This window comes from Eriocheir sinensis, chromosome 62 (assembly GCF_024679095.1).
Source record: "Eriocheir sinensis breed Jianghai 21 chromosome 62, ASM2467909v1, whole genome shotgun sequence".
In the NCBI taxonomy this organism is placed as follows: domain Eukaryota; kingdom Metazoa; phylum Arthropoda; class Malacostraca; order Decapoda; family Varunidae; genus Eriocheir; species Eriocheir sinensis.
This window is the reverse complement of record NC_066570.1, coordinates 9,490,369-9,515,806: the sequence shown is the minus strand read 5'-3', so window position 1 is coordinate 9,515,806 and position 25,438 is coordinate 9,490,369. Positions and strand designations below refer to the sequence as shown.

General features: G+C 43.3%; 1 protein-coding gene across 3 annotated transcripts in view; it reads left to right on the top strand.

Annotated features, from left to right (window-relative positions):
- The window catches only part of LOC126986750 (snurportin-1-like), an 82,516-nt gene extending 58,242 nt beyond the window's left edge, over positions 1 to 24,274 (top strand). For all 3 annotated transcript variants that reach the window (XM_050843129.1, XM_050843127.1, XM_050843128.1), the window contains exons 5-9: positions 3,485 to 3,673; positions 3,956 to 4,041; positions 4,318 to 4,499; positions 14,106 to 14,218; positions 24,147 to 24,274. In XM_050843129.1, coding sequence (XP_050699086.1) covers positions 3,485 to 3,673; positions 3,956 to 4,041; positions 4,318 to 4,499; positions 14,106 to 14,218; positions 24,147 to 24,242 — 666 coding nt within the window. In that variant the 3' untranslated portion in view covers positions 24,243 to 24,274. The remainder of the gene's footprint in view (positions 1 to 3,484; positions 3,674 to 3,955; positions 4,042 to 4,317; positions 4,500 to 14,105; positions 14,219 to 24,146) is intronic.
- Positions 24,275 to 25,438: the final 1,164 nt, after the last annotated feature.

Below are 25,438 nucleotides of genomic sequence, written 5' to 3'. Positions count from 1 at the left end.
TGATTTCTAGGCCACATTTTTCTTTGCTTTAGGCGGACTTACATCCTTGACACGCCCTTAATTCTTTACATAACCAATGGCCAATACTTCCTGTCACACCCATCTGCTCGCTCATTATGTTGTATTATTTTACTTCTCCTGCTATTCGTGAGTCAGTCTTAAGACACTCCCACAGTGATTTTTCTGTTAAATTATTGGCTCATAACATGTCGCCACAACTGACGTCACGGGTCAGAGTCTTTTTCAATGGTTGTTCACACTTTCTGACCACGCCCACTGGGCATCTGTTTTCTATATCTGAGTCTGGGTATCTGTTTTCCTTTACCCTCGTTGTTTCCCCTCTTTGGTACTTGAGATGCTTACACTGTTATATATGTCACTTTTTTTGTTAGTGTTTGTCCTGTCAGATGTCTACACAGTTGTATACCTGCCTTTCCTCTCTGGGTATCTGTTTTCCTTTACCCTCGTTGTTTCCCCTCTTTTGTACTTGAGATGTTTACACTTATATATATGTCACCCTTTTTGTTAGTGTTTGTCCTGTCAGGTGTTTACACAGTTGTATATCTCACTCCTCTGTTTCCTCGTTTTCTGGGTCCTGACATTAGTATAGAGGCAGGAGTAAGGAAGGATGTGCTATTGTGATGTCTGAAAGAGTGTGGAATGGTGTGACTGATTATGGTTGGAAGGGATCAAGAATTGTGTGGGTGAAAGGAAAAGTAGGTTTAGAAAAGTATGCATGGATGTGTATTTATGCACCAGTAAATGTGAAAAGTAAAAAAGGACTGAGAGAAAGGGAAGCTTTTTGGGGAGAAGTGAATGCATGTTTGAAGAGTTTTGAGAAAGAAAGGAAACTTATTATGATGTGAGATATGAATGCTAAAGTGGGTGATGAATGTGTGATGGATGTGGTGGGAAAATGGGGGATACCTGGGAAGAATGAAAATGGAGAGTGCCTGGTGGATGTCTGTGCTGAGAGGGGAATGTTCCTAGCGAACACCTTCTTTCAGCACAAGAATATCCACCGATACACATGGAGGAGGGGAGAAGATAATGAACAAAAAGGATTGATTGATTTTGTGGCAGTAGATGAAAGGCTTAAAAAAGAAATTTGTGATCCAAAGGTAGTAAGAGGAATGTTCGAAAGTGCTGGAATGGAAGCTAATTTCCATAAGTATTCCAGTCTCTCCGTGACCACTGCACCGATGTCTTTGAATGTAGGTTCCTTTTCGGATGATCTCAACTCAAGTCTCACATGATGGTAGTATTGCATCACATCTTCACTTGTGGGACAACATTGCAGTTGCAAATCTTTTCCTGCTCCAAATATTGGACATGTAACTGATGTCCTAGTTGAAGCGGTAGCCATCCTGAAAAGATTAAGGAATAATGTATTATTCTGCTACGTAACAAAATAAAAAGTTATGAGAAAAACAAACGAAGATACGAGCAGAGAGAGTAAGCCAATGAACACACACACACACACACATGCACTCTAAGTACTCAAGGAGACAGCTGCAAATCACCCGCCTGCTTCCAACGTAATGAAAGGGTAACTGAAGGAGCGCAGCTCAGTGCGTGCGTTTCAAGGTCAGCTCTTCTGAATGTCGCCAAAAGAATGGTGGTGGTTGGGGCTGTAAAAGGTAAAGCTCGACGTACATGCATATATTTTCCTGCCTATGCAATAATATAAATGCTGTGGGAAATATATAAATGCATTATTTAAGCCAAAGAGTCGATCTGGAAATTACAAAGAATTACCTTTTTTTTCCACATTTGACGTTGTTGCCGGGGGCATAAGATATTAACGTAGGACAACGTGCTTGGAAAAACGATCATATGAGTTCTTTTTCATCAACTTCGTAGCTATTAGAAATAATTTTGATGCATTTTGAAATATTTTTAAAATTTAAAGAAAAGACGTTTTTACTACTAAAGTATGATTTTCATCGCTCTGCCGGGGGCAGAAGATGATTACCAATTAAGCTAAGATTTTGCAGAGGCTATTTTCTCATGCATGCGCAAGTTTTTGTCACTATTAGAATAGGGAAATCGAAAAAAGTGTAAAATCGATCCACCCAACCGCTAGTTTCTCAAGAATTTTGTACAGAGATTTAAAGTTGGCTGCATTTCATGGGAAACTCATAAAAATTCTAGGCAAAACTCAGTCACCAGCATGTTGGTTATTTTCTCGTGAGGTCGGTAAGTAGTGGTCACAAGAAGAAGAAGAGTGTGTCAACTGATAGGTTCAGTAGCTATCTGCGTATTTATTCCAGTACCACAATGAGTTCCACAAAGCTAGATAAGCTTGGAGTAATCAGGTTGAGCAGGTCTTGGACTTGAGTCTTGTCCAAGTGTAGCCACTGCCTCATCCTGTCTGGGTCCTCACTGTTATGTATGTTCTTGTAGCATTTAACCCTTTCATTGCTGAATGCTCACAGCGAGCATTAGGCGTATTTGCTGGTGGTGCTAAACGCTCGCTGCAAGCTCCAACCACACTCAAATCTCCCACATATGAGAGTGTTCCAACACTATTTCTCATAACACAGGATTGCCAATGGAGTGGGTTCTTCACTAAATTTATGTGGAAAATCATATCAGCCCAGAGCGGCAAATCTACGGACGAGTAACCGGTGGATGTTCTTGCCCAATATAGCGGCATTTTTGCATAGCTTCACCTATCACCTGACTGATTCTTTGACCAAATAGTTGTAAATATTGCAGTTGGCAATACTCCCTTGCCAGAATCTGAAGGAGTGATGTCCGCAGTTCCCTCAATATGGCTGATCATTGCACACGCACCGACGTAAGTGTTAACATTCAACACAACCTGAACGTGCATGTACGTTCACAAGAGGCATACATAACCGACTCCTATAGATCTTGACCTCCTCTTTCCAATGGTGTTTTTGATTTTTAGCTGTGATGAATTTTTTTTTGAGATACAGAGGTTAAAAGAGATCCCCCATTGGGCTGCCTGACTGTGCCTGAGGGGATAGTCACATCTTGCACCACGCGCAAAGAAAGGGTTAATGGTAGCAATCTGTAACACACTCTCCCTTTGTCTTCGAGTTAACCACTCACAAACCAACACACGCTTTCTTTTCTGATTTATCTTTTGGTTATTTATTCTAATAAAAAGTATTTTCTTGGGACTTCTTCAATACACAGAGGATGACAAGTGGTTTCCCGACCCCCTATAACATGATGCAAGAAAATAGAAAATGTTAGGATGCTCAGATTTCTGACTTTATGAACTGATCGCTCGCCTTAAAATGGAAGGGTTAATCTTGTTAAATGATGCAGTGTCAGCATAGAATAAAGATGGACCTGGGAAAACATTTTATTCCAAAATACCTTCAGGAGCCAGTTAATTTTTGTAAAGTGGAGATTGTTGTCATGATTTTTCATTTTCTACAGTGGAACTTAGTTTACAAGGTTATTATGATAGAATTGATAATAACCTGAGTGTATTCCTTTTTGGCAGGGCAGGACTCGGGCATATGCCAAGTCAGGTGTGATGGTGAGGGAGTTTCCAACTATGCTTCCTGGAGGGAACCGCCACATATGCAATCGAGGCTTTGCTCTCCTTGACTGCATCTGGTCTGAGGTGAACAAGACTTACTATGTCCTAGACCTCATCATGTGGCTCAACCAATCCATCTTAGAAAGTGAGGTGAATAGTTTCTTAGATTCTTAGTTACTTTCTTTCTGTCTATATAGTAATATCAACAGGAATTGTTCTCAGTAGAAATAAAACTGATTGACTTGGCAAACACTGATGAACTTTTGTGATGTGTGTTATTTATTTTGTTGTTGTTTCATCTTAACTGAAAAAATAAGAACTAAAGATAACCATGAGCATCCCTAGTGTTCATAGTTGCAACAACTTTTATTGCTGCTTCTTTGCTGTTTTTCTATCCAGTGTTCATTGATTTCCCACGTTCACCTCTCACAGACACAGTTTCGACTTGAGTGGCTGAAGTCAAGGATGGAAGAGGAGGCCCAGGAGGTGCAGGAAACTTCTCGCCTCAACCCTTTTAGGTGGATTGCTTGATGGTCTTATTAATCATATTTTGATCTGTTAACCAAAGAAGTAATTCTTTTTAATTAAACCATTTATCTCTATACACAATCCATTGAGGAATACCTGAGGCTACTTCCATAACACATAATCTTTTCAGATATACATACGTATCATCTCACTGTATGTCTCAATAGCAGAATTTTACTCTCAATAGTAGGTAGTTTGTGTGCGGAATATACTTATTTTCTGATAATTATCACCTTTAGGTACTAATTGATTTTTCTTTATTTCAGGTTTCAAAGAGTGCCTTATTATGACTGTTCCCCAGAGACTTTACAGAGGCTGATGGCAGAGGAGATGCCCTTCTCAGTGCCATTGGATGGCATCCTATTCTACCATAAGGAAAGCCATTATACACATGGCACAACACCACTCGTAGGCTGGCTCAAGGGCTACATGTTTCCAGAGATTCTTGGTGAGTGATTCCTTCACCCTACACCCCTTTTCTCTTTTTTTCTCCCTCCTATTAATACTTCCTGTTTTATGTGTGGTTGGGGAATTTATCCTCAGGGGCCCTGTGTCCCTGCCTACTGCTAGCAAGTTCAATCCCTGATATGGGTTGGTTAGGGAGGGACCTACATCTCCTCTTCAGAAAACTTACCTTTGCCACTAACAAAAGAAAAGATTAAAGTTCAGGTTGCGGTGTGAGCCTCGACTTCAATATAGTTCTGCTGGGGAATCTGACTGCTTCAATGTATCCACATCAGGTTAGCAACACACACACACACACACACACACACACAAAGTACTGAAAGAGTGCAGTGGACAGTTACTAGAACCAATTTATGACATTATAAGTTGTTCGATTAAGACAAAAAAGTCCCAGTGTAATGGAAGAGGGGACATGTGATCCCATCATATAAGAGCGGAAAGAAACAAAAGCCGCTGAACTATAGACCGGTTTCTGTAATGTGCAAACTGTGCAAGAAGGTAATTAAAAAACAGTAGGTAGACCATCTGGAAAGAGAGAAGATAATACATGAAAGTCAATTTGGATTCAGATAAGGTAAATTTTGTGTCACAAATCTAATATGTTTTTACCCAAGAGTAATAGATATAGTGCAGGAGAGAGACGAATGGGCAGACTGTATATTTTTGGACCTAAAAAGGCATTCGATAAAGTTCCACATAATAGACTGCTGTGGAAACTAGAACATAGAGGAGGATTGGGGAGAAAAATGACAGAATGGATGAAAAATTACTTGACAAACAGAGAAATGAAAACCATGTTAAAAGATGAAAAATTGGATTGGAGAAAGGTCACAAGTTGAGTGCCAAAGGGATCAGTGTTAGTGTCAATAATGTTTTTAATATATATAAATGATATGCCGAAAAAGTAGAGTTACATGAGTATGTTTGCAGTGACACCAAACTGCTTAAAAAAATAAGAGATGATGATGATTGTAATAAACTGCAGAAAGATTTAAATGAGATTCATGAATGGAGTAAAAAATGGGAAATGGAGTTCAATGAAGTGTCACACAATGAAAATGAGCAAGAGTAAAAATAGACCCAGTGGAGTGTTTAAGATGGAAGGGACAGTCATCAACACAGTGAAGGAAGAAAAAGACTTAAGAATTATAATACAAGATCCACTGACACCTGAGAAGTATATACAAGATATTTGGAGAAACATATACTCCACTGCAAAATATTAGAGTTGCTCTCGCACTACTTGGATGGGGACGTGATGAAGAAAATAATAACAACATTGATTAGACTAAGGCTAGAGTCTGCAGCAGTTGTCTGGTCACCTCACAAGAAAGAGGACATAAGGAAACTTGAAAGGATTCAAAAGATTTCGACTAAAATAGTACCAGAACTATTAGGTCTGTCAAATGAGACTAGATTGGGGGAACTGGGCTTACCAACACTGGAAGAAAGAAGAGAAAGAGGAGACCTGATAGCGTTGTACAGGAATATGAGTGCAGTGGACGTGTTGGATAGAAATTATTTAATAGAGATGGAAGAGAGGAGGCAACCAAGAGGACACAGCAAGAAATTGAGAAAGGGGACTTGTTTGAAAGACCTAAAGAAGTTCAGTTTTCCATACAGGAGTGTGGATACAAGGAATGGACTTGGCAAAGACATTTGAAGTGGGCAGTGTCCATAAAATGAAGGAAAAGCTGGACAAATATAGATTGGGAGACAGGACTGTTTGAGCTTGAGCTCAGGCCCTGTATACTACAAATAGGTAAATAAAATACACACACTACGAAAGGGATCAAGATATCAGGAGAGGTAAAACATGAATGCCCATTTGGAAAAGTGACCATGAAATTCTGGAAGTTGACCAAGCTGAAAAATGTCAATATAGTAACCCCCAGGGTGCAGGCGCCATTTATTTACAGCTGTGGGTAGGCGCATGCTGTGTGCCAGCGCCATTTATTTACAGCTGTGGTAGGCGCATGCTGTGTGCCAGCGCCATTTATTTACAGCTGTGGTAGGCGCATGCTGTGTGCCAGCGCCGTTTATTTACGGCTGTGGTAGGCGCATGCTGTGTGCCAGCGCCGTTTATTTACGGCTGTGGTAGGCGCATGGTGTGTGCCAGCGCCGTTTATTTACAGCTGTGGTAGGCGCATGCTGTGCCAGCGCCGTTTATTTACGGCTGTGGTAGGCGCATGCTGTGTGCCAGCGCCGTTTATTTACGGCTGTGGTAGGCGCATGCTGTGTGCCAGCGCCGTTTATTTACGGCTGTGGTAGGCGCATGGTGTGTGCCAGCGCCATTTATTTACGGCTGTGGTAGGCGCATGGTGTGTGCCAGCGCCGTTTATTTACAGCTGTGGTAGGCGCATGCTGTGTGCCAGCGCCGTTTATTTACAGCTGTGGTAGGCGCATGCTGTGTGCCAGCGCCGTTTATTTACGGCTGTGGTAGGCGCATGCTGTGTGCCAGCGCCATTTATTTACGCCTGTGGTAGGCGCATGCTGTGTGCCAGCGCCATTTATTTACGCCTGTGGTAGGCGCATGCTGTGTGCCAGCGCCATTTATTTACGGCTGTGGTAGGCGCATGCGGTGTGCCAGCGCCATTTATTCTGACTGTGGTAGGCGCATGCTGTGTGCCAGCGCCATTTATTTACGGCTGTGGTAGGCGCATGCTGTGTGCCAGCCATTTATTTACTGTGGTAGGCGCATGCTGTGCCAGCGCCATTTATTTACGCCTGTGGTAGGCATGCTGTGTGCCATTTATTTACGCCTGTGGTAGGCGCATGCTGTGTGCCAGCGCCATTTATTTACGCCTGTGGTAGGCGCATGCTGTGTGCCAGCGCCGTTTATTTACGGCTGTGGTAGGCGCATGGTGTGTGCCAGCGCCGTTTATTTACGGCTGTGGTAGGCGCATGGTGTGTGCCAGCGCCGTTTATTTATGGCTGTGGTAGGCGCATGCTGTGTGCCAGCGCCGTTTATTTATGGCTGTGGTAGGCGCATGCTGTGTGCCAGCGCCGTTTATTTAAGGCTGTGGTAGGCGCATGCTGTGTGCCAGCGCGCTTATTTATGGCTGTGGTAGGCGCATGGTGTGCCAGCGCCGTTTATTTACGGCTGTGGTAGGCGCATGCTGTGTGCCAGCGCCGTTTATTTAAGGCTGTGGGATGCGCAAGCAGTGTGCCAGCGCCCGTTTATTATGCTGTGGTAGGCGCATGCTGTGCCAGCGCCGTTTATTTATGGCTGTGGTAGGCGCATGGTGTGTGCCAGCGCCGTTTATTTATGGCTGTGGTAGGCGCATGCTGTGTGCCAGCGCCGTTTATTTACGGCTGTGGTAGGCGCATGCTGTGTGCCAGCGCCGTTTATTTATGGCTGTGGTAGGCGCATGCTGTGTGCCAGCGCCGTTTATTTACGGCTGTGGTAGGCGCATGCTGTGTGCCAGCGCCGTTTATTTACGGCTGTGGTAGCGCATGCTGGGTGCCATCGCCGTTTATTTACGGCTGTGGTAGGCGCATGCTGTGTGCCAGCGCCGTTTATTTATGGCTGTGGTAGGCGCATGCTGTGTGCCAGCGCCGTTTATTTATGGCTGTGGTAGGCGCATGGTGTGTGCCAGCGCGTTTATTTCGACTGTGTTGTAGGCGATGCTGTGTGCCAGCGCCGTTTATTTATGCTGTGTGCCAGCACTGTTTATTTATGGCTGTGGGTAGGCGCATGCTGTGTGCCAGCACTGTTTATTTATGGTGGCAATTTAGAAAAATTGCCGTGGACTTATTTTGACTGAGAAGCTTTTCTACTTTGTCAGGACACTTTTCATCCTTTACCCCTCCCAGTCACTGATCTTCATCCCCCCACCAAGCCTCTAGGGATCCCGAGGGTACGGGTACATTCACATATACATTATAATATACACATTACACCCTTTCCTGACCTGACTGCAGTGCAGGGAGGATGTCTCACCGCGTAAAGCATATTTTACGAACGCCCAACTTTGTTCGTGCCCTTGAGGAGGCCCCTAGTGACTTCACGGATAGTGATGTGAGTGACTGAGTCTGATACTGACCTTGATAAAGATTATATATATATAGTCAGAGTGGTCGCTCGAGTGGTGAGGAAAGTGAGGTGCCGACTCCTCGTCACTCACATTATGCCCAAGCAAGGAGGGTTTTAGAACCCTCTGCTGCCTCTCAGGCCAAAAGGCACATCTATATGGTGATGGTGATAGACGAGCTCCCTGGGGTGAGTAAGTCTACGGGATGTAACACTCCAAATATAAACTTCTGGTGCCTAGAAATCATGAAAAATATAAGAGGTGAGTAGTAAAATGTATCAATTATGTGTTGTCTAATCATTCTGAACACTCTTCTGCAAAAAAAAAAGAAAAAAAAATCAAAATTTGCTTGGCACCAGGGGAAGGTTTTTGCAAAAAATGCTTGGCACCAGGGGAAGGTTTTTGCAAAAAATGCTTGGCACCAGGGGAAGGTTTTTGCAAAAAATGCTTGGCACCCAGGGAGTTAAAGAACATAAAAATAAGAAGAGAAAATATAACAAGGCAAAGTATGAAGAATTAATAGCTCTTTTAAGTAGTAGAAACTGGATGGCGATGAACCAATTTAAGTGTGTGCATGAGAAGTACAACTTCAGTAATACCTCAGTTTATGAGTGCCTTACTTTACAAGTGTTAATTTACGAGCAAAAAAAATCACTAAAAATGCCTTGGTTTATGAGCGATGACTTAATGTATGAGCATCCTGTTTGTGTGAGTCGAAGACGCAAGCGTGGGTTCCCTTTGTTCGCCGTAAGACGAGAGCGCTCAGAGCAGAAAACAATGGGAATTTGGTTTCAGTCTACGTTGTACACCTGCAGAGGTAGCACTCACATCCTTGTATCCACTTATGTTTGTGCTCTAGTGTGCAATCTTTATGTTTTCAGCACTACAGTGTTTGTTCTTTTAGGGTTATGAGATTTTTGGTTTGCAGTCAAAATCCTGTTACGAATTGAGCTCATAAACCAAGGTATGGCTGTATTTCTTTTAGGTGTATAATGGAGTAAATGAATGTGTGCCATTCTATGTAGTAAAGAAGAAGGGAACAAGGAATGGTTCAATGCAAGAGGTTTTGAGGCCAAACACAATAGAGATAGAGCATGGAGAATTTGGAAAAGAAGAAAGAATAAAATCAACAGAGAAAAATATAAATCTATTTATCCTATATCTCCATCTCCTTGCTCCCTCGCGGGAACTTCCCTCCAGGGGGTGGCCGTGGCAGAAGTGTCTCCATTTCTCCCTTTTTCTGGCACTTCTCAGCCCACTCGATCCTGCTACTTCCAACTCTCGCTCCAATACTCACTCACTCTATTGATCCACTTCACTGGTGATCTTCCACTGACACCCCCTCCCTCAATCCTCCCCACATACACTTTTCACAAATTCATTCTCCCCCATTCTTATCACGTGTCTAAACCATCTCAGCGCACCCACTCCACCACTCCACAATCCACTCCTTTTGCTGTCACACCCATGACAAACTGCTCATACACGCTTTCATCACTTTCTCCATCCCATCCTGAAACACCACACACACCTCTTATATAAATAATTTACATTGCACATATTCTCGATTGCTGTGCTGCATTCCATGTCCACGTCTCTGACGCATATGACAGAGTTGGCAGGATAATACTATTCTTTATTCCCCTCTTTACCTCCATGCTCACACTTCTTCCTTTTCATAACTCTCTCCAATGCACCCACCACCTGTCTGCCCTTCACTGCTCTTGCCCTCACCTCACCTTCCATACTTCTATGCTTACATAAAACAGTCCCTAAATATTTAAATTCAGTTACCTTCTCCATTCCCTCCTCCCCCAGCCTTATCCTTCACTTCGTTCTGCTCTTTGCTCTAACTGTATGAATTTGCAAAATCAGTGACCTGCTCTCATGCATTCTCAAATACCATAACCTTACTCTTTTCAGCATTCACTCTCAGCTTTCTCCTCTTACACACCCTGTCAAACTCATCCACTATCCTCTGAAGCATCCCCTCATTCTCTGCCAACAATACTGTATCATCTGCACACACGCCTGCCACCAATGACTCCTCCGTACCTCTCACTTTCAGCCTTGGACCAAGCTCCCCCACTCTGGCTTTCATTTCTCTCATACAACCATCCATGTACACATTAAGACAGGGGTGTGTGACATCACACACCCCTGTCTCACACCCTCACCAGCACTAAAACTTTCACTCAACTTACCATTCACGGGTACAGAGGCACTTGCATCATTATAGAAGGATCTGATCCCCTCCAGCAAATGCCTTCCCACACCATATATCCGTAGAACATCCCATAACCCCTTCCTGTCAACCCTGTCATACGTCTTCTCCAGGTCCATGAATGCAGCAAACAGCTTCCTATCCTTCTCTATGTATTTTTCAACTAACATTTTGAGTGCAAATATTTGGCCTACACACCCCCTCCCTTTCCTTAAACCCCCTTGTTCATCGCCTACACTTTTCTCAGTTATTTTCTTCATCCTCTGATTTAAAACCCTTCCATACACTTTTCCTGCCACACTCAGTAGACTTATTCCCCTGTAACTATTACAATCACCTCTGCTCCCTTTCCTTTTGTACAGCGGCACAACAATAGCCTTTCTCCAGTCCTCTGGCACCTCACTCTGTTCCCATGCCAGGTTACATATCCAGGATATCCATTCCACAACTACACCTCCATACTTCAGCATTTCTGTTGTTTTGCCATCAGCTCCAGGGGCCTTTCCTGCTTTTATCTTCTTCATTGCCTCCTCTATCTCACCTCTCTCCACCCTCCCCTGTGGATCTGGCTGCCCCACATTGATCTTTATTCCTACACTAGTCACTTCTGCTCTCCCTTCCACACTCTCATTCATTACAGTTTCAAAGTGCTGCTTCCATACCTCCCTTACCTCCTCATTCCCTCTCACAAGCACCCCATCTTTCCTCTAAATGCTACAAATGTCACTCTTTCCTCCCCCCATTTCTCATTTAACTTGCCTCCAGAAAAGTTTTTTGTTCTGGTATTTTGCTGAAATTTTCCTGCCACAAACCTCATCCACTCTCTCTTTACTTTCCCAAAGCCGCCTCTTTACCAACGTCTTACTATCCCTGTGCTTCCTTTCCCATCTCTCTCTCTCTCTCTCTCTCACACCTCCTCTGTCATATTTCTCTAGCATTTTCTTGTGGTTCCTTCTTTTCTGCTCAACTGCCTCGTTTATCTCATCTGTCTACCACGCACTCCCTTTCTTTCCTTTTCCACACGACCTATACCCGACTACTTCATCAGTTGGCCTGACCACTGAACTCTAATATACCTCATAAACCTCATGCACTCCTACACTCTCTTCTATCTGTGCTCTTGCTCTTCCAAGTATTTCCTCCACTTTCCTCCTATACATCTCCCTGTGGTCACTGTCACGCAATTCCTCACTTGCTGGTTCCTTCCTACCCTTTTCCCTCTTCCCACTCTCTCTGAATTCCCATTTCTCTTTCATCCTACTTTTGGTTACTACCACAAAGTGATCAGATCTACCATACATTCCTCTCACAACCTTTGCATTGCCGCCATCTACTACATCCTGCCTCAACCTTGTACCCACAGCTATATAATCTATAACACTCCTCATGTCTCTCTTGCCCATGTATACCTCTGATGTAGTTTGTGCTGGATGAAGGTGTTTGCCAAGAACAACTCAGCACAAACATCCACAAGATATTGTCCATTTTTCTTCACTCCATCCACACCCCATTTCCCAACCACACCACCAATCTCCCTGCTTCCAACTTTTGCATTCATATCTCCTACCACAAGAATTCTTTCATTTACAAAGGTTTTTAGACACTGTCCTAAGTCCTTCCAGAATCTCTTAATTTCACTCCTACCTATCCTTCTATCATTTACTGGTGCATATACACACAACCATGCATACCTTACTATCCCTATCCTCCCTGTCATGAACACCATCCACTCCTGCCCACACACGTGGCGAGGCCAATAACGCACATCCCTGTCTCCCTCTTCCCCCCTCGACCCCTGCCCACACTACTCCCTCTCCACACCCTCCCACAGCCTCTCCCTGCACTCACTCCCACACACCACATCCTTTCAAATGTGTCCCACACCTAATACATCAATCTTTCCTTTCTGGAATTCGTTTATCTCCCTTCTCTTCCCTTCCTCATTCATCCCATTCATATTAATGCTAGAAAGATGAAATAAAAAGTCCCATTAAAACAAAGTACCAGAGGTACTTTGTTTCAGTTCCACCACCACAAAAAACAAAAAAACAAAAACAAAAACAAAAACAAAAAACACCATCAAAACAATACTAAGATAAAGAAAAATGTGGTGTACTAACGAGGTCACCACATGAAGGCGGGGTAGGGCTTGGCTACTACAAGTGTGTCTGTGGTAGTCCAGCGAGATGCTGCTGGTTCCCAATAATCTAACGTCTTAGCTTTGCGCAGTGACACCTCCAACCTCATTGGTTACAATACTGCCACTGAGCAAAGCATCTTAGAAATGAATATACAAGAATGAGAAAAGAGAGGAAAACAAAAATTATGAAAAGAACACATTGGATAAATGTAAGGACAAGCCAAAATTGCTCTTTAAATACCTTGAAAGTAAACTAAAGAAGAATGAGAGTGTAATAAGGATCAGGGATGATGAGCAGGTATATGACAAGGGGAAAAAGATCAGCGAAGTGTTAAACAGAAGTTTCCAAAAGGTATTCAATAAAGAGTCTGATTTTGAACCCATGACAACAGGAGAAAGAACAGTTAAAAAATTGGGAAACATAGACAGAGACAGAAATGATTTATTAAACTATGAAGTCACTGGATGGCAGAAAGGCAGTGGAACCAGATGATATAGTGGGCCAAGTACTAAAGGAATGTATTGAAGAACTGATAGATCCAACTAACGGCAGAATAAATTGCTCGGTTAGGACTGGCGCAGTTCCAAGAGAATGGAAAAGGGCCAATGGGATTCCCATACATAAAAATGGAGACAGAGAAAACTACTAAATTAGTGACCAATCTCACTCTCAAGTGTTGTTTGTAAATTATGCGAAAGAGTAATCAAAAAGAAATGAGGTGACCAACCAGAAAATGAAAAGTTAAAAAGTGACAGCCAATTTGTTTTTTGACAAGGAAGATCATGTGTTACCCACTTGGTCTGATTTTACTCGAGAGTAATTGACATAGTGCAGGAGAAAAATGGATGGGCGGGTTGCCTATATCTTGATTTAAAAAAGCATTCGACAAAGTACCACATAATACGTTGATTACTATGGAAATTGGGACATAGAGGAAGAGTGGGAGGAAGTATAAGGAACTAGTTGAGGAATTACTTGATGAACAGAGAAATATGATCCACTTATCCGGCTCCTCTGATTCCCTGCAGTTGCCGGATACTAGCGACTTTACTGTATGAGAAGGTTCTTAAAGCAAGGCTTCAAAGGGGAAAAGACTTTTTTTTTTTTTTTTTTTTTTCCCCTTAGAGTTTATTTGGACTGACTTGAGGTTAATAATGGCAATAGGTTGATGCTTCTACTTCCTCTTTCAGGTATTCCTGTTCCTGAGTCTGTTCTAATGGAAAAGCCACTGAAGTATGTTAACCTCCCTAGTCACATACAATATGGGGAAGAAAAAAGAAATGCCAAGAAGAATGAAGAGAAAGTGAGTATTGTTCATTTTGATAACACAGTAATCCCTCGCCATATCACGGTTCACTTATCACGGTCTCGCTGTATCGCGGATTTTTAAATTGTATTGTATCGCGGATTTTGAAATTGTATTGTATCGCGGATTTTTAAATTGTATTGTATCGCGGATTTTTAAATTGTATTGTATCGCGGATTTTTCGCTATATCATGGGATTTTGCAGTTTATAGGTATTTTTATATATTTATTATTTCAAATATTTTTGCGGTATAATAAGCATTTTCTAGCCTAAAAAATGAAAACGATATAAATCAACGTAAGTCGGAACACACCTAAATAAGCACCTACGTCACCTACCTATTTTTCATTTTTCCGTCGCCACCTGTTGCGCCGTTAGTCTTTTCCCTGGTTCACTCCTCTCCCACTTCCTTTCTTTCTTCTCCCTCTCCGTCCCCGTATTTTTCTCCTTCCTTCTCATTTCTTTCATCTTTTCCTTTCACCTCCCTCCCAGTTTTTCTCTTTTAATCTCTTTCCCTCCCACTCACACCTTTTCTCTCTCCCTTTTACCTCACCTTTACCTGACCCTCCCTCCCTACCTCTCTTCTTTTCCTGTCCCAATTCCTCCACTCATTTCCCTTGTTTCCCCCTTTATCACACCCTCTATCACTCTCTTCCTCCCTTTCTCCTTCCCCATTAGATTATATGAAGGGGAAATGGGAAGGGTGTGAGGAAGGAGGGGCGGAAGTGAGAGTCAGGTCATGTCCTGACTGAAGTCCTGATCTGACTCTCCCTCAGGACCTCACCTGACTTTCCCTCAGGACCTCACCTGACTCTCCCCACTGTCCCTCCCTCCCCACACCCTTCTCCTTTCTTCTTGTTTTCATCCTCTCTATCTCTCCCTGTTTCCTCCACTACTTTTCCTTGTTCTCCCTTCTCACGTCCTCTATCTGTATTTTTTCATGACTCACTCTGTCCCTCTCCTCCCTTTCCCCTTTCCTGTATTTACCTAGTTGTGATAAAAAGGAAGTGAGCTACGCTCATATTGTCCTCTGAGTATTCTTCCGCCCCGCTCAACAAACTATAATTCCTGCGCGAAGTTCGTATTTACGAAGCAAATGTCGAAAGTCGAAACAAGAATTATCGAATCATTTTTTGGGACTGCGTCATAATGACGAAACATCGTAGGAAGTGTTTAAAAGAGTGTGGGAAAGGTCAATAGGAGTGTGGGAAAGGTGTGTAAGAGTGTGGGGAGGGTTTATAAAGCCTTAAAATATATATAAATAATACAAAAATATAAGGTCGCTACTTCGCGGATTTTCGCCTATTGCAGGGGGTTCTGGAACCTAACCCCAGCGATAGACGAGGGATTACTGTATGTGGATTATTTTAAGAAAACATGACAGTTTCTATTGATAAAGGGATATTTTTATCATAGCATACAGAGACAGTTCAGGTACAAAAGTGAGAGGAATACAATGCCTGCAATGTGCTGCCCCAACATAGAAAACAAAAGTTAGAATTACCAAATAAGAAATTTTATTATTTTGGTTCCATGTTGTTGACAGTAGAAAATACACTAATATAAATTCTGTTTCTGTTGAGTCTGTTGAGTTGTTGTGAAAGTGATGAAAAGTAATGATTTTTAGGAATTAAGGGTTGTCTAGGAAATGAACTGGGGTCTGAAAGCGAAGCTGAGCAGACATGGGTAATTGGGTGGTTGAGTTGTTCCACAATAACGGCAATACTTCACTGCCCAGAGGTTGCATTAGTAATCAACTCTTTAGTAATTTACCCGAAAGGCATGACTGATAAAGCGAGATTAATATACGCCATTAAGTAAAATAACTTAGTGATATTAGCAGTTGGTATTGGAACTTGCTTCTAACCTTGTAAAGAATATTTCGGAATGTCCAGTAAAGTAAGGGCAAGCAGAGCTGCCCCGCGGTTCAGTCAGCTGTGAGACGCGGTCGTGGCAACACCTCAGTCATTACTCAGTCTGCTGTCGAACGGAGCAAGCAACGTGGCCAATAACATATTAACTCTACTACTGGCTGGCTTGCAACGCCAGCACTTCAGTCGACCTTAACTGAAACCCCTCCAAACATAAGTATACCTTAAATAATGTACCTTTAGGCCTAAGGGGAGGGATATCTAAGGTATTTCTTGGGAGGAAGGTTTTTGCACTTCGCAGGTGAGTTGGTGTTTGTAAGATTCTGGCCTTACCAGTGTGTTGCTAAAAATAAATTCACAACTTGAAATTTGTTAGTAAGTTGGACAGCAAGAAATGAGCTTGAGTTGAAAGTCTAGTTCAGAAGTGGTGGAGGCCTTCAGTTATCAAGTTTAGAAGGCCAGTAAGCATCAAAATAGTGATAAAAGATAATATGGGACACAACAGTGTGGTAGACTTTGAATGGCTGAAAGCAGTCAGAGCGGAGGGAGATGGGAGAAAATTTTAAGTTGAATTTGCAGGAAGCACCTCTTGAAATCAAAGGAAGTGACTTACCTTTTAGACTCCCAAACTCCTACCTCAGGCTTAGCCAAATAGAATTGGCCAATACTAGTTTGGTACTTGGCTTTGAGTCACAGAGTGCCAGGAGAAAGGCTTGGAGGTATTAGGTAGGTAGATGCTGAGGTGGTGGCGGTTGATTCTGGTCCATGCGGTTCTGGATCGATTTTGTGGAAGGCTGTGGTGCAGGACCAGGCTTGGTCTGAGTTCAGTCACTTAACTTAACTTAACTGGTCTACTTCACAAGACATGAGAACAACTATACTGACTGTGTAGGCGTGAAGTTCTCACTATAAAGTCTAGTATCAGAGAGAGCATGCTGGCGATTCCAGCTTCTCCAAGTCAACCAGTGGTGCCACATCAGCGGATGCCACATTATCAATTGAGCCTCTGATAATGTTTGAAACGCTCTTCACACCGCTTCTAATTATTCTGTGGTATTGATTACTACCACTTTTTTTTATTTTTTTTATTTATTTTTTTTTTATTTTTACGTCTACGCTTATAGCGCCGATAGGCTTGCTTGAGGGGCCTGGATGGTATAGTCGGCCCCAACCTGTCATGGCGCAGGCAAGTGTTTATAGTGGCACCATCTTCTCTTAATCATCATTATTTCATCGACACCTGCTCCTAGGAGCTCCCACCAGGAGATGGCCATGGCAGAAGAGTTTCCATCTCTCTCTAGTCATACACTCCCTCCTTGCCTGCTCAAAGTTTCTCAAGGATCTTTCACCCCTCTCCGTAACGTACTCTTGCACCCTATTCCTCCATTTCACTGGAGGTCGTCCTCTGACATTCCCTCCCTCTGTCTCACTCACATACACCCTTCTGGTCATCTTACTCTCCTCCATTTGCTCCATGTGACCAAACCACTTTAAAGTCTTTAAATCTGTTTCTTAATTCTTATTGAATATCATTAAATCAATAATAATAAGAATATAGTGCAATACTAGTAAATATACAGACAAATTAATTTCCACAGCTGGGGCCCAGCAAAATATGAGGCATTGTCTCAAGTGATCTCACCCCCTGGATTAGATTTCTCCAGGCTGGTATAGACCTCAGAGTCGATGACCTCTGAGGCCTGGATGCCCCCACGCAGGTCTCACAAGATGCTGGTCCCCCAGCCCTTCAGACAATGTTACAAGGGGATAAGGTTGTCAATCAATCAATCAATCAATGGGGGCATACGCCGGGGGCCGCGTCGCCCCGCCCACACTATGACGCCAAGCCCGGGGGTCCCTCCGGGCGAGTCTCCATGCAGGCCCCCTTCCCAACCCGAGTACCTCCTGGCAGGATCTATCGACTTGGTCCAGCCACGAACTCTGTGGGTGTCCCCTTGGCCTCCTCCACTCAGGATTGTCTCTTACAGAGACAACCCAATGAGCAGGATCAGCTTCCGGAAAATGTGCCACGTGCCCGTATAGCCGGAGTTGGCGTTGACGGACTATGCAGGTAATATATGTCGAATCAGTCTCACGGAGTAGTCGCCGGTTTGACACAAAGTCATTCCAGCGATATCCCATGATGCTGCGTAGACACTTGTTACCAAAGGCATCAATCCGCCTCTCCAAGTCCCCATTTAGTGTCCATGTCTCACAACCATAGAGTAAGACAGGGAGCACAAGGGACTTGAAGATCTGGGTCTTTGTCCTTCTGCACAGGTACCGACAACGCCATATACTCGTGTTGAGCGAGTCCAAAACACTGTGGGCCAGACCAATCCGTCGTAAGACTTCCTGGCCAGACTCACCGTTGTTATGAACTACGCTACCAAGATACGTGAAACTTTCTGAGATCTCAACGTCCTCGCCACATGCATGTACAGACTGTACTGTGTTATCGAGAGCCATCACCAAAACCTCCAGCGACTCCACCAGGATTACTGCATCATCAGCAAAAACAAGGTCAGTGACCCTGGTATTGCCAATGGATGCTCCGCAATGACTCTGGCCTGCAACTCTGCCCAGTACCCAGTCCATACAAGTGTTGAAAAGTGATGGGGCAAGGACACAGCCCTGCCTCACTTCCGCATTCATGGGAAAGAAGCTGGACAAGCCCCCCCACACTTCACAGCACTCTCTGTCCCAGAATACAGGCCAGTCAGCAGACCAATAGTCCTCGCAGGAATCCCACGGATATGCAGAAGATCCCAGAATGCCTCACGATGCACTGAATCAAACGCCTTCTTGAGATCGACATAGTCTGGAAGCATCCCCTGTCGAAACTCGCGTCGGTGCTCCACCAGTATGCGAAGCGCTAGGATACAGTCAGTTGTTGACTTACCAGGCATGAACCCAGACTGTTTAGGTCTCTGCAGCTTCAGCAGCTGGCTGCGAATTCGCATCAGCAATAGGTGGGCAAGCACCTTGCCTGGCACACTGAGCAGTGTAATACCACGGTAGTTGTTGCAGTCCTGGCGGTCCCCTTTCCCTCTCCAGATAGGGACAACCAACCCCCTCTTCCAGTCAGGGGGAATGGTACCGGACTGCCATACGGCAGTCAAGATAGCATGCAACCTGCGGATCATGGCCTCACCTCCAACTTTGAGCAGCTCCGCACTGATGTTACAGGTGCCAGGTGCCTTCCCACCCCTCAACTTGGCCACAGCCTCTCTGACCTCAACCAGAGAGGGTTGGCTTTCCTCAATGGGTGGGTCAGCATCCGCCACCTGCAACCCAGCAACTGGAAGCTGCCCACGTGGAGGGTCTGCCATGTACAGCTGCTCAAAGTACTCAGCCCAACGAGCCCTCTGCCCATCCATGTCTGACACGAGGCAGCTGTCAGCTGTTCGGATAGCGCTCACCAGAGAGGGAGACTTAGAGCGGAGCTTCTTCAGGGCTCGGTAAGCAGGTTGAAGGTCATTCGCATTTAAATGGCCCTCAACTTTCTCAGCGAGACTCCTGAAATACCTCTCCTTGTCTCTCTTCAGGAGAGCTCTAGTCCTACGTGACAGAGCCCTGTATTGGTCCCGGTTCCCAGCAAGTCTGGCAGCGCAACTCTCCTCAATATCCTCCAGTGTCTCCACCGAGGCAAAGCCACTCCTAGATCTCGGGCACTCTCCAATGCACTCCTTGGCAGCTTGCAGAGTCTCACGTTTGAAGGTATCCCACAGTTCTGCAGGGTCCTCCAGGGTGCCAAGCACTTCATACCGATTTGAGACTGTCACTGCATACTCCTGAGCACAGGCCAGGTCCTTCAGCCTCTTGAGATGGAACACAGTAGTGTTGTGTCTCGAGATTCTTCTTGACCTGACATGAAGCTTGAGTGTTGCAACAACAAGCCTGTGGTCAGTTGCAAAGAACTCAGCACTTCGGTAAACCCTGCAGGTTGTTAGGGATACGTTTTCTGGGACATGGATGGTTTTAGAGAAAACAATATGGGTAACAAAATTATACGGTAACGAAGAAGAAATTCTACTGTGAGAACTTTTGCAGTCTTTTGTTGCAGACATATCTTTATCTCACACACACATTGCCAATTGAGTGGGTTCTTCACTAAATTTGGTGGAAAATCATATCAGCCCAGCTTGGCAAATCTACGGACGAGTAACCGGTGGATGTTCTTGCCCAATATAGCGGCATTTTTGCATAGCTTCACCTATCACCTGACTGATTCTTTGACCAAATAGTTGTAAATATTGCAGTTGGCAATGCTCCCTTGCCAGAATCTGAAGGAGTGATGTCCGCAGTTCCCTCGATATGGCTGATCATCCCGCACGCACCGACCTAAGTGTTAACATTCAACACTCCCTGAACGTGCATGTACATTCGCAAGAGAGGCATACATATCCGACTCCTATAGATCTGGACCTCCTCTTTCCAATGGTGTTTTTGCTTTTTAGCTGTGATGAATAGTTTTTGAGATTCAGAGGTTAAAAGAGACCCCCCATTGGGCTCCCCGACTGCGCCTGAGGGGATAGTCGTGTCCACACTGCACGCAAGGAAAGGGTTAATAAGGATCTGGGTACATATGAAACTTTAAAAAGGACTTGATAGTGGGGAGGGCAACGAATGTCAGCCGAAAAATCTTCACCAGAAACTCGCAGTTTAAACCCGTTTATTTATCTTTTTTTAAATGCCTGCCCAAAGGGGGGGGGGGGGGGGGGGGCAACTTATAAACCATCAAATACAGTACAATATGGATTTTTTTGGGTCCCCGCAGTAACGATTAACTTTTGGAAAATACAAGGGGGGTGGAGGGGGGTGAAGCCCCTTCATTAAGTAGGTTAATTTAGGTTAGCTTAGTTTAAATTTATTCAGCACGCAGTGTTGGCTGGCGGAAATACGCAGCGTTGGATGGGACAAGGTGGTGGAAGGGGTGGGTCCTCTGTGCTGGCTGGTCAAAACGGGTAGGGGTGTGGTGGTGGCGTGTGCACCTCAAGCATTGAAAAGTCAATCATTTAGTCATTTCTGGAAAATAAAACTATCTCCTTAACCCTTTCATCGCTAAACGCTCGCAGCGAGCGTTAGGTGTATTTGCTGGTGGTGCTAAACGCTCGCTGCGAGCTCCAGCCGCACTCAAATCTCCTGCATATGAGAGTGTTCCAACACTAATTCTCACAACACAGGATTGCCAATTGAGTGGGTTCTTCACTAAATATGGTGGAAAATCATGTCAGCCCAGCACGGAAAATCTACGGACGAGCAACTGGTGGATGTTGTTGACCAATATAGCGACATTTTTGCATAGCTTCACCTATCACATGACTGATATTTTGACCAAATAGTTGTAAATTTTGCAGTTGGCAATACTGCCCTGCCAGCACCCCATCATCAAGAGATCTACAGTAGTTGCCTTACAGCTGACCGTCACGCACATATAAATGTACGTCTTCACAGGCAACACCCCCTGAACGTGCCTGTACTTTCGCAGGAGAGGCTTACATTACTGAATTGTATAGATCTCTTTCCAATGGTGTTTTTTGTTTTTTAGCTGATGAATAGATTTTGAGATACAGAGGTTAAAAGAGCGAGCACTAGCGTCACTTGCTGGTGGTGCTAAAAGCCCGCTGCGACCGCCAGGCACACTCACAGCAAAAAACACCCCCTGAACGTGCCTGTATGTTCGCAGGAGAGGCTTACATAACCGAATCTTATAGATCTTGGCCTCCTCTTTCCAATGGTGTTTTTGTTTTGTAAGTGTGATGAATATTTTTTGAGATATAGCGGCTAAAATAGATCCCCTTCCCCCGCTGGAGTTCCTGAGAGCGCCTGAGGGGATAGTCTCATTGTGAGCGCTTCGCAATGAAAAGGTTAATAAAAAGCATCACATTTTGCCCAGAAAGAGTAGTCAGTGTCTCGAAATGAGAAGGCTACCCTCTCCAACAATCCCCAAACAAATTCACAGGAATTTTAAAGAGCCTGTTGCTTTTAGGGTAAACTAGGAGGCTAGCAGGCCTCATGATGCCCCGATATAGACATCACTTTAAGCATCACTCGGCGGTGACAAAAATCAGTGGTACCGTGAGGCTCAAAAGTGCATCACGCGGCAAATGTGGGTCCATGCTATGAGTGACCGCCTTCTATTATCTTATCATGGAAGGTCACTCATATGCCACAAACCGTGCATTTTCCACATACTTTTTTGCGGGTACTGTAGGTGCCACCATGCAGAAAGGGATAATAGAGAAATATAAAAATTTGTCTTTTTTTTTATATATATCCCCGCCTATAGCGCCATTAGGCTTTCTTCAGGGGCCAGATGTCAGCCCAAGCCCGTTGTGGCGGAGGCAATTTTTTTTTTTTATGGTGGCGCCAGTTATGCTTGGCTCATGCTGCCCCCGGAACTCATTCTTGATTCACTGGACGGTTTCTTCTAGAGTCCGGGTTGATGGGTGGTCTTCTGGACAGCATGTGGGTAGTCTTAGGCCATTCGGCGGTGACTGAAAAATCCCAGGTGGTAGCGTGGGGATTCGAACCGACGTTGTCCGAGGCGTGGTGAATGCGAGCCCAGCAAGCTAACCACTCAGCCGCCGCCTACTCAAATTTTTCAAAAGACTTCTAGCATTTAGCCAAAAATATCAACAATTTTAGTTTCATTTCTTCCTTCGTCTCTAATTCTGATACCTCTACAGCTGTCACATCTCTCAAGCTGCTCTGAAAATTCCACACTTGATGATGCAGGGCATATTCTTGTTACTCATCCTCCATCTGCCTCCAGTATGCCTTACTCTGGCCTAGGCTACTGGTATTTTCTCCTGTGCCATACAGGCTATTTTAGCAGGTACCAAGTACAGAAATAATTCAATTTTGAGGTCAGTTACTCTACTATGACTAGGTTAATTTTGGTCTCAAGAGGAGAGTATCAAGGTACAGTTGCGATCAGATGAATCAAGGCCACCACGTCCACCAACATGCTGGTGTTGTATATGACAACAGCGGTAGCTGTGAACTGGACCGAGATTCAGTCATCTGCTTGGACGAAACAAACCCAGTGATAAATTGTCAATAATCAGACTAACTGGTTTCCAGACAATGTAATACATGTAAACGTGTTATACTGATAATGATTAACATATTACACCCATTGTGGATATATTACAACCACAATAACCTATTACAACACATCTGAAAAATGATCCGTTCATTCATGTGAGACACACGGGTATCAAAACTGATGCAGTGTTCTGTTTGATTATTGTTATTGTTGTTTATCATCGTGAACCGAACATCCTTTGCCAATTTACAAGATATACCATACGGTTATCAGCATATCTGTAACCTAGCCTTAATATCACAGATAAACCGTTACGCCAATCATCCCTCACCTTCCGTCAATATCTAAATCCTAGTCAGGTGGGAGGGATAAAGGTTCCCACTACAGCAGGGATAATAAGGGGGTGGTTGTGGTAATTAAAGGGGGGTGACTAACCTGAGATGTGGTTGGACCTTCACACTCAGGAAGGAGGCAGCTCCATGAGCCAAGGTCTTGCCACAGGCAATATTTTTACGAACAGTGGGAACAACATTTAATCTTCCGAGGACGCATTATTGATCATCTAGAGTGTGAACGTTCATCGAGGGGTATGGTAGACACTGGTGTGTCTCACATGAATGAACGAATCATTCTTTCGATATGTGTTGTAATAGGTAGTGTGGCTGTAATATATCCACAATGGGTGTGACACGTTTATCATTATCAGTATAATACGTTTACATACATTATATTGTCTGGAGACCAGTTCACAGCTGCCACTGTCATCTGATCGCAACTGTACCTCTTTAACTGAGTGTGACCCTCTCTTCTGATCACTCTAGCTGTCTTTTACTGGAGCAATGTTTAGTAGGCCTTTTCCCCTAAGCTGCTTGCTTTGCTGTAAAAAAAATTAGGAACCTCATTTGTCAGTTCTCATAACTACTAATCATTGTATATATACCAATATGTAGCAAATTTATGAATATTATTCTAATTGATTTTATGAATTTTGTTTCATAGATGGAGGTCTCTTCAGCTCAAGGCCAAAAGAAAAAAAATAAGAAAACCACTAAGAGTAAATTACAAGAAAGTAAAATGGAGGTATCAGGGTCTTAAGTTATTTGAATTATATATATATATATATATATATATATATATATATATATATATATATATATATATATATATATATATATATATATATATATATATATATATATATATATATATATATATATATATATATATATATATATATATTATATTATTATTATTAAGTCAAGAACAAGACAAGTTGAGTGTTACCTAGCATCAGAATCAAACCAATGCATTGGCATTGGCGCCAATGCATTGGTTCAGTTTCGGTGCTGGGTAACATTCATCTTGACTTGTTCTTGACTGGTATGTCACCTGCCCACACCAGATAGATTAATGTCATAGTTATCCCAAAAGGGCTGGGCCAGGGAGGGAGGTTAACTGGGTGAGTTGCCTCCTTTCTTTTAGGCCCTTGGGTGGTGAGGCAGACAATGGTGCCAATGCATTGGTTCAATTCCAGTGCTTGGTAATATTATTATTATTATTATTATTATTATTATTATTATTATTATTATTATTATTATTATTATTATTATTATTATTACTGTTATTATTATAACAGTAGAAGTCCATTAATCCAGTTTGCAGCTGGTCAGCCTTGTGCTGGATCATCAAATGTGCTGGACTATTGGATGGCAGGACAAGAATGAAGTCACATGGTATTTTTCTGATCCCCCTCTGCCAGTATGTGAATGTGTGAACCGTCATTAGTTCTAGCTCTTTAGGCTCCCTATTGCTGCCACCCCCTTCTCTTATTAAATCTGTAAAAAAAAGTGTGTTTCATTTACACCATTCATTTATTAAACAGAAGGAATATTATTACTGGGCTGTATTCGTAACAATGGTAATGAGAGAGAGAGAGATATATATATATATATATATATATATATATATATATATATATATATATATATATATATATATATATATATATATATATATATATATATATATATATATATATATATATATATATATATATATATATATACAGTAAACCCTCGATATAACAGACCCAATTATAACGGATTTAGATGTAACGGACAAGGTTAGAGGGTCAGAAATCCACGGGGACCGACCGAGAATGTTTTTTGAATGAACCGCGCCTGGTAAGTATCAAAGCATCTGCTAGCCACCTCGCCCTCCTCCCTTTATCTACTGTCGCATCCTTTGGTTATTGTAGTCTTTTTTTCAACTCAGCTGATGAAATATTTTCT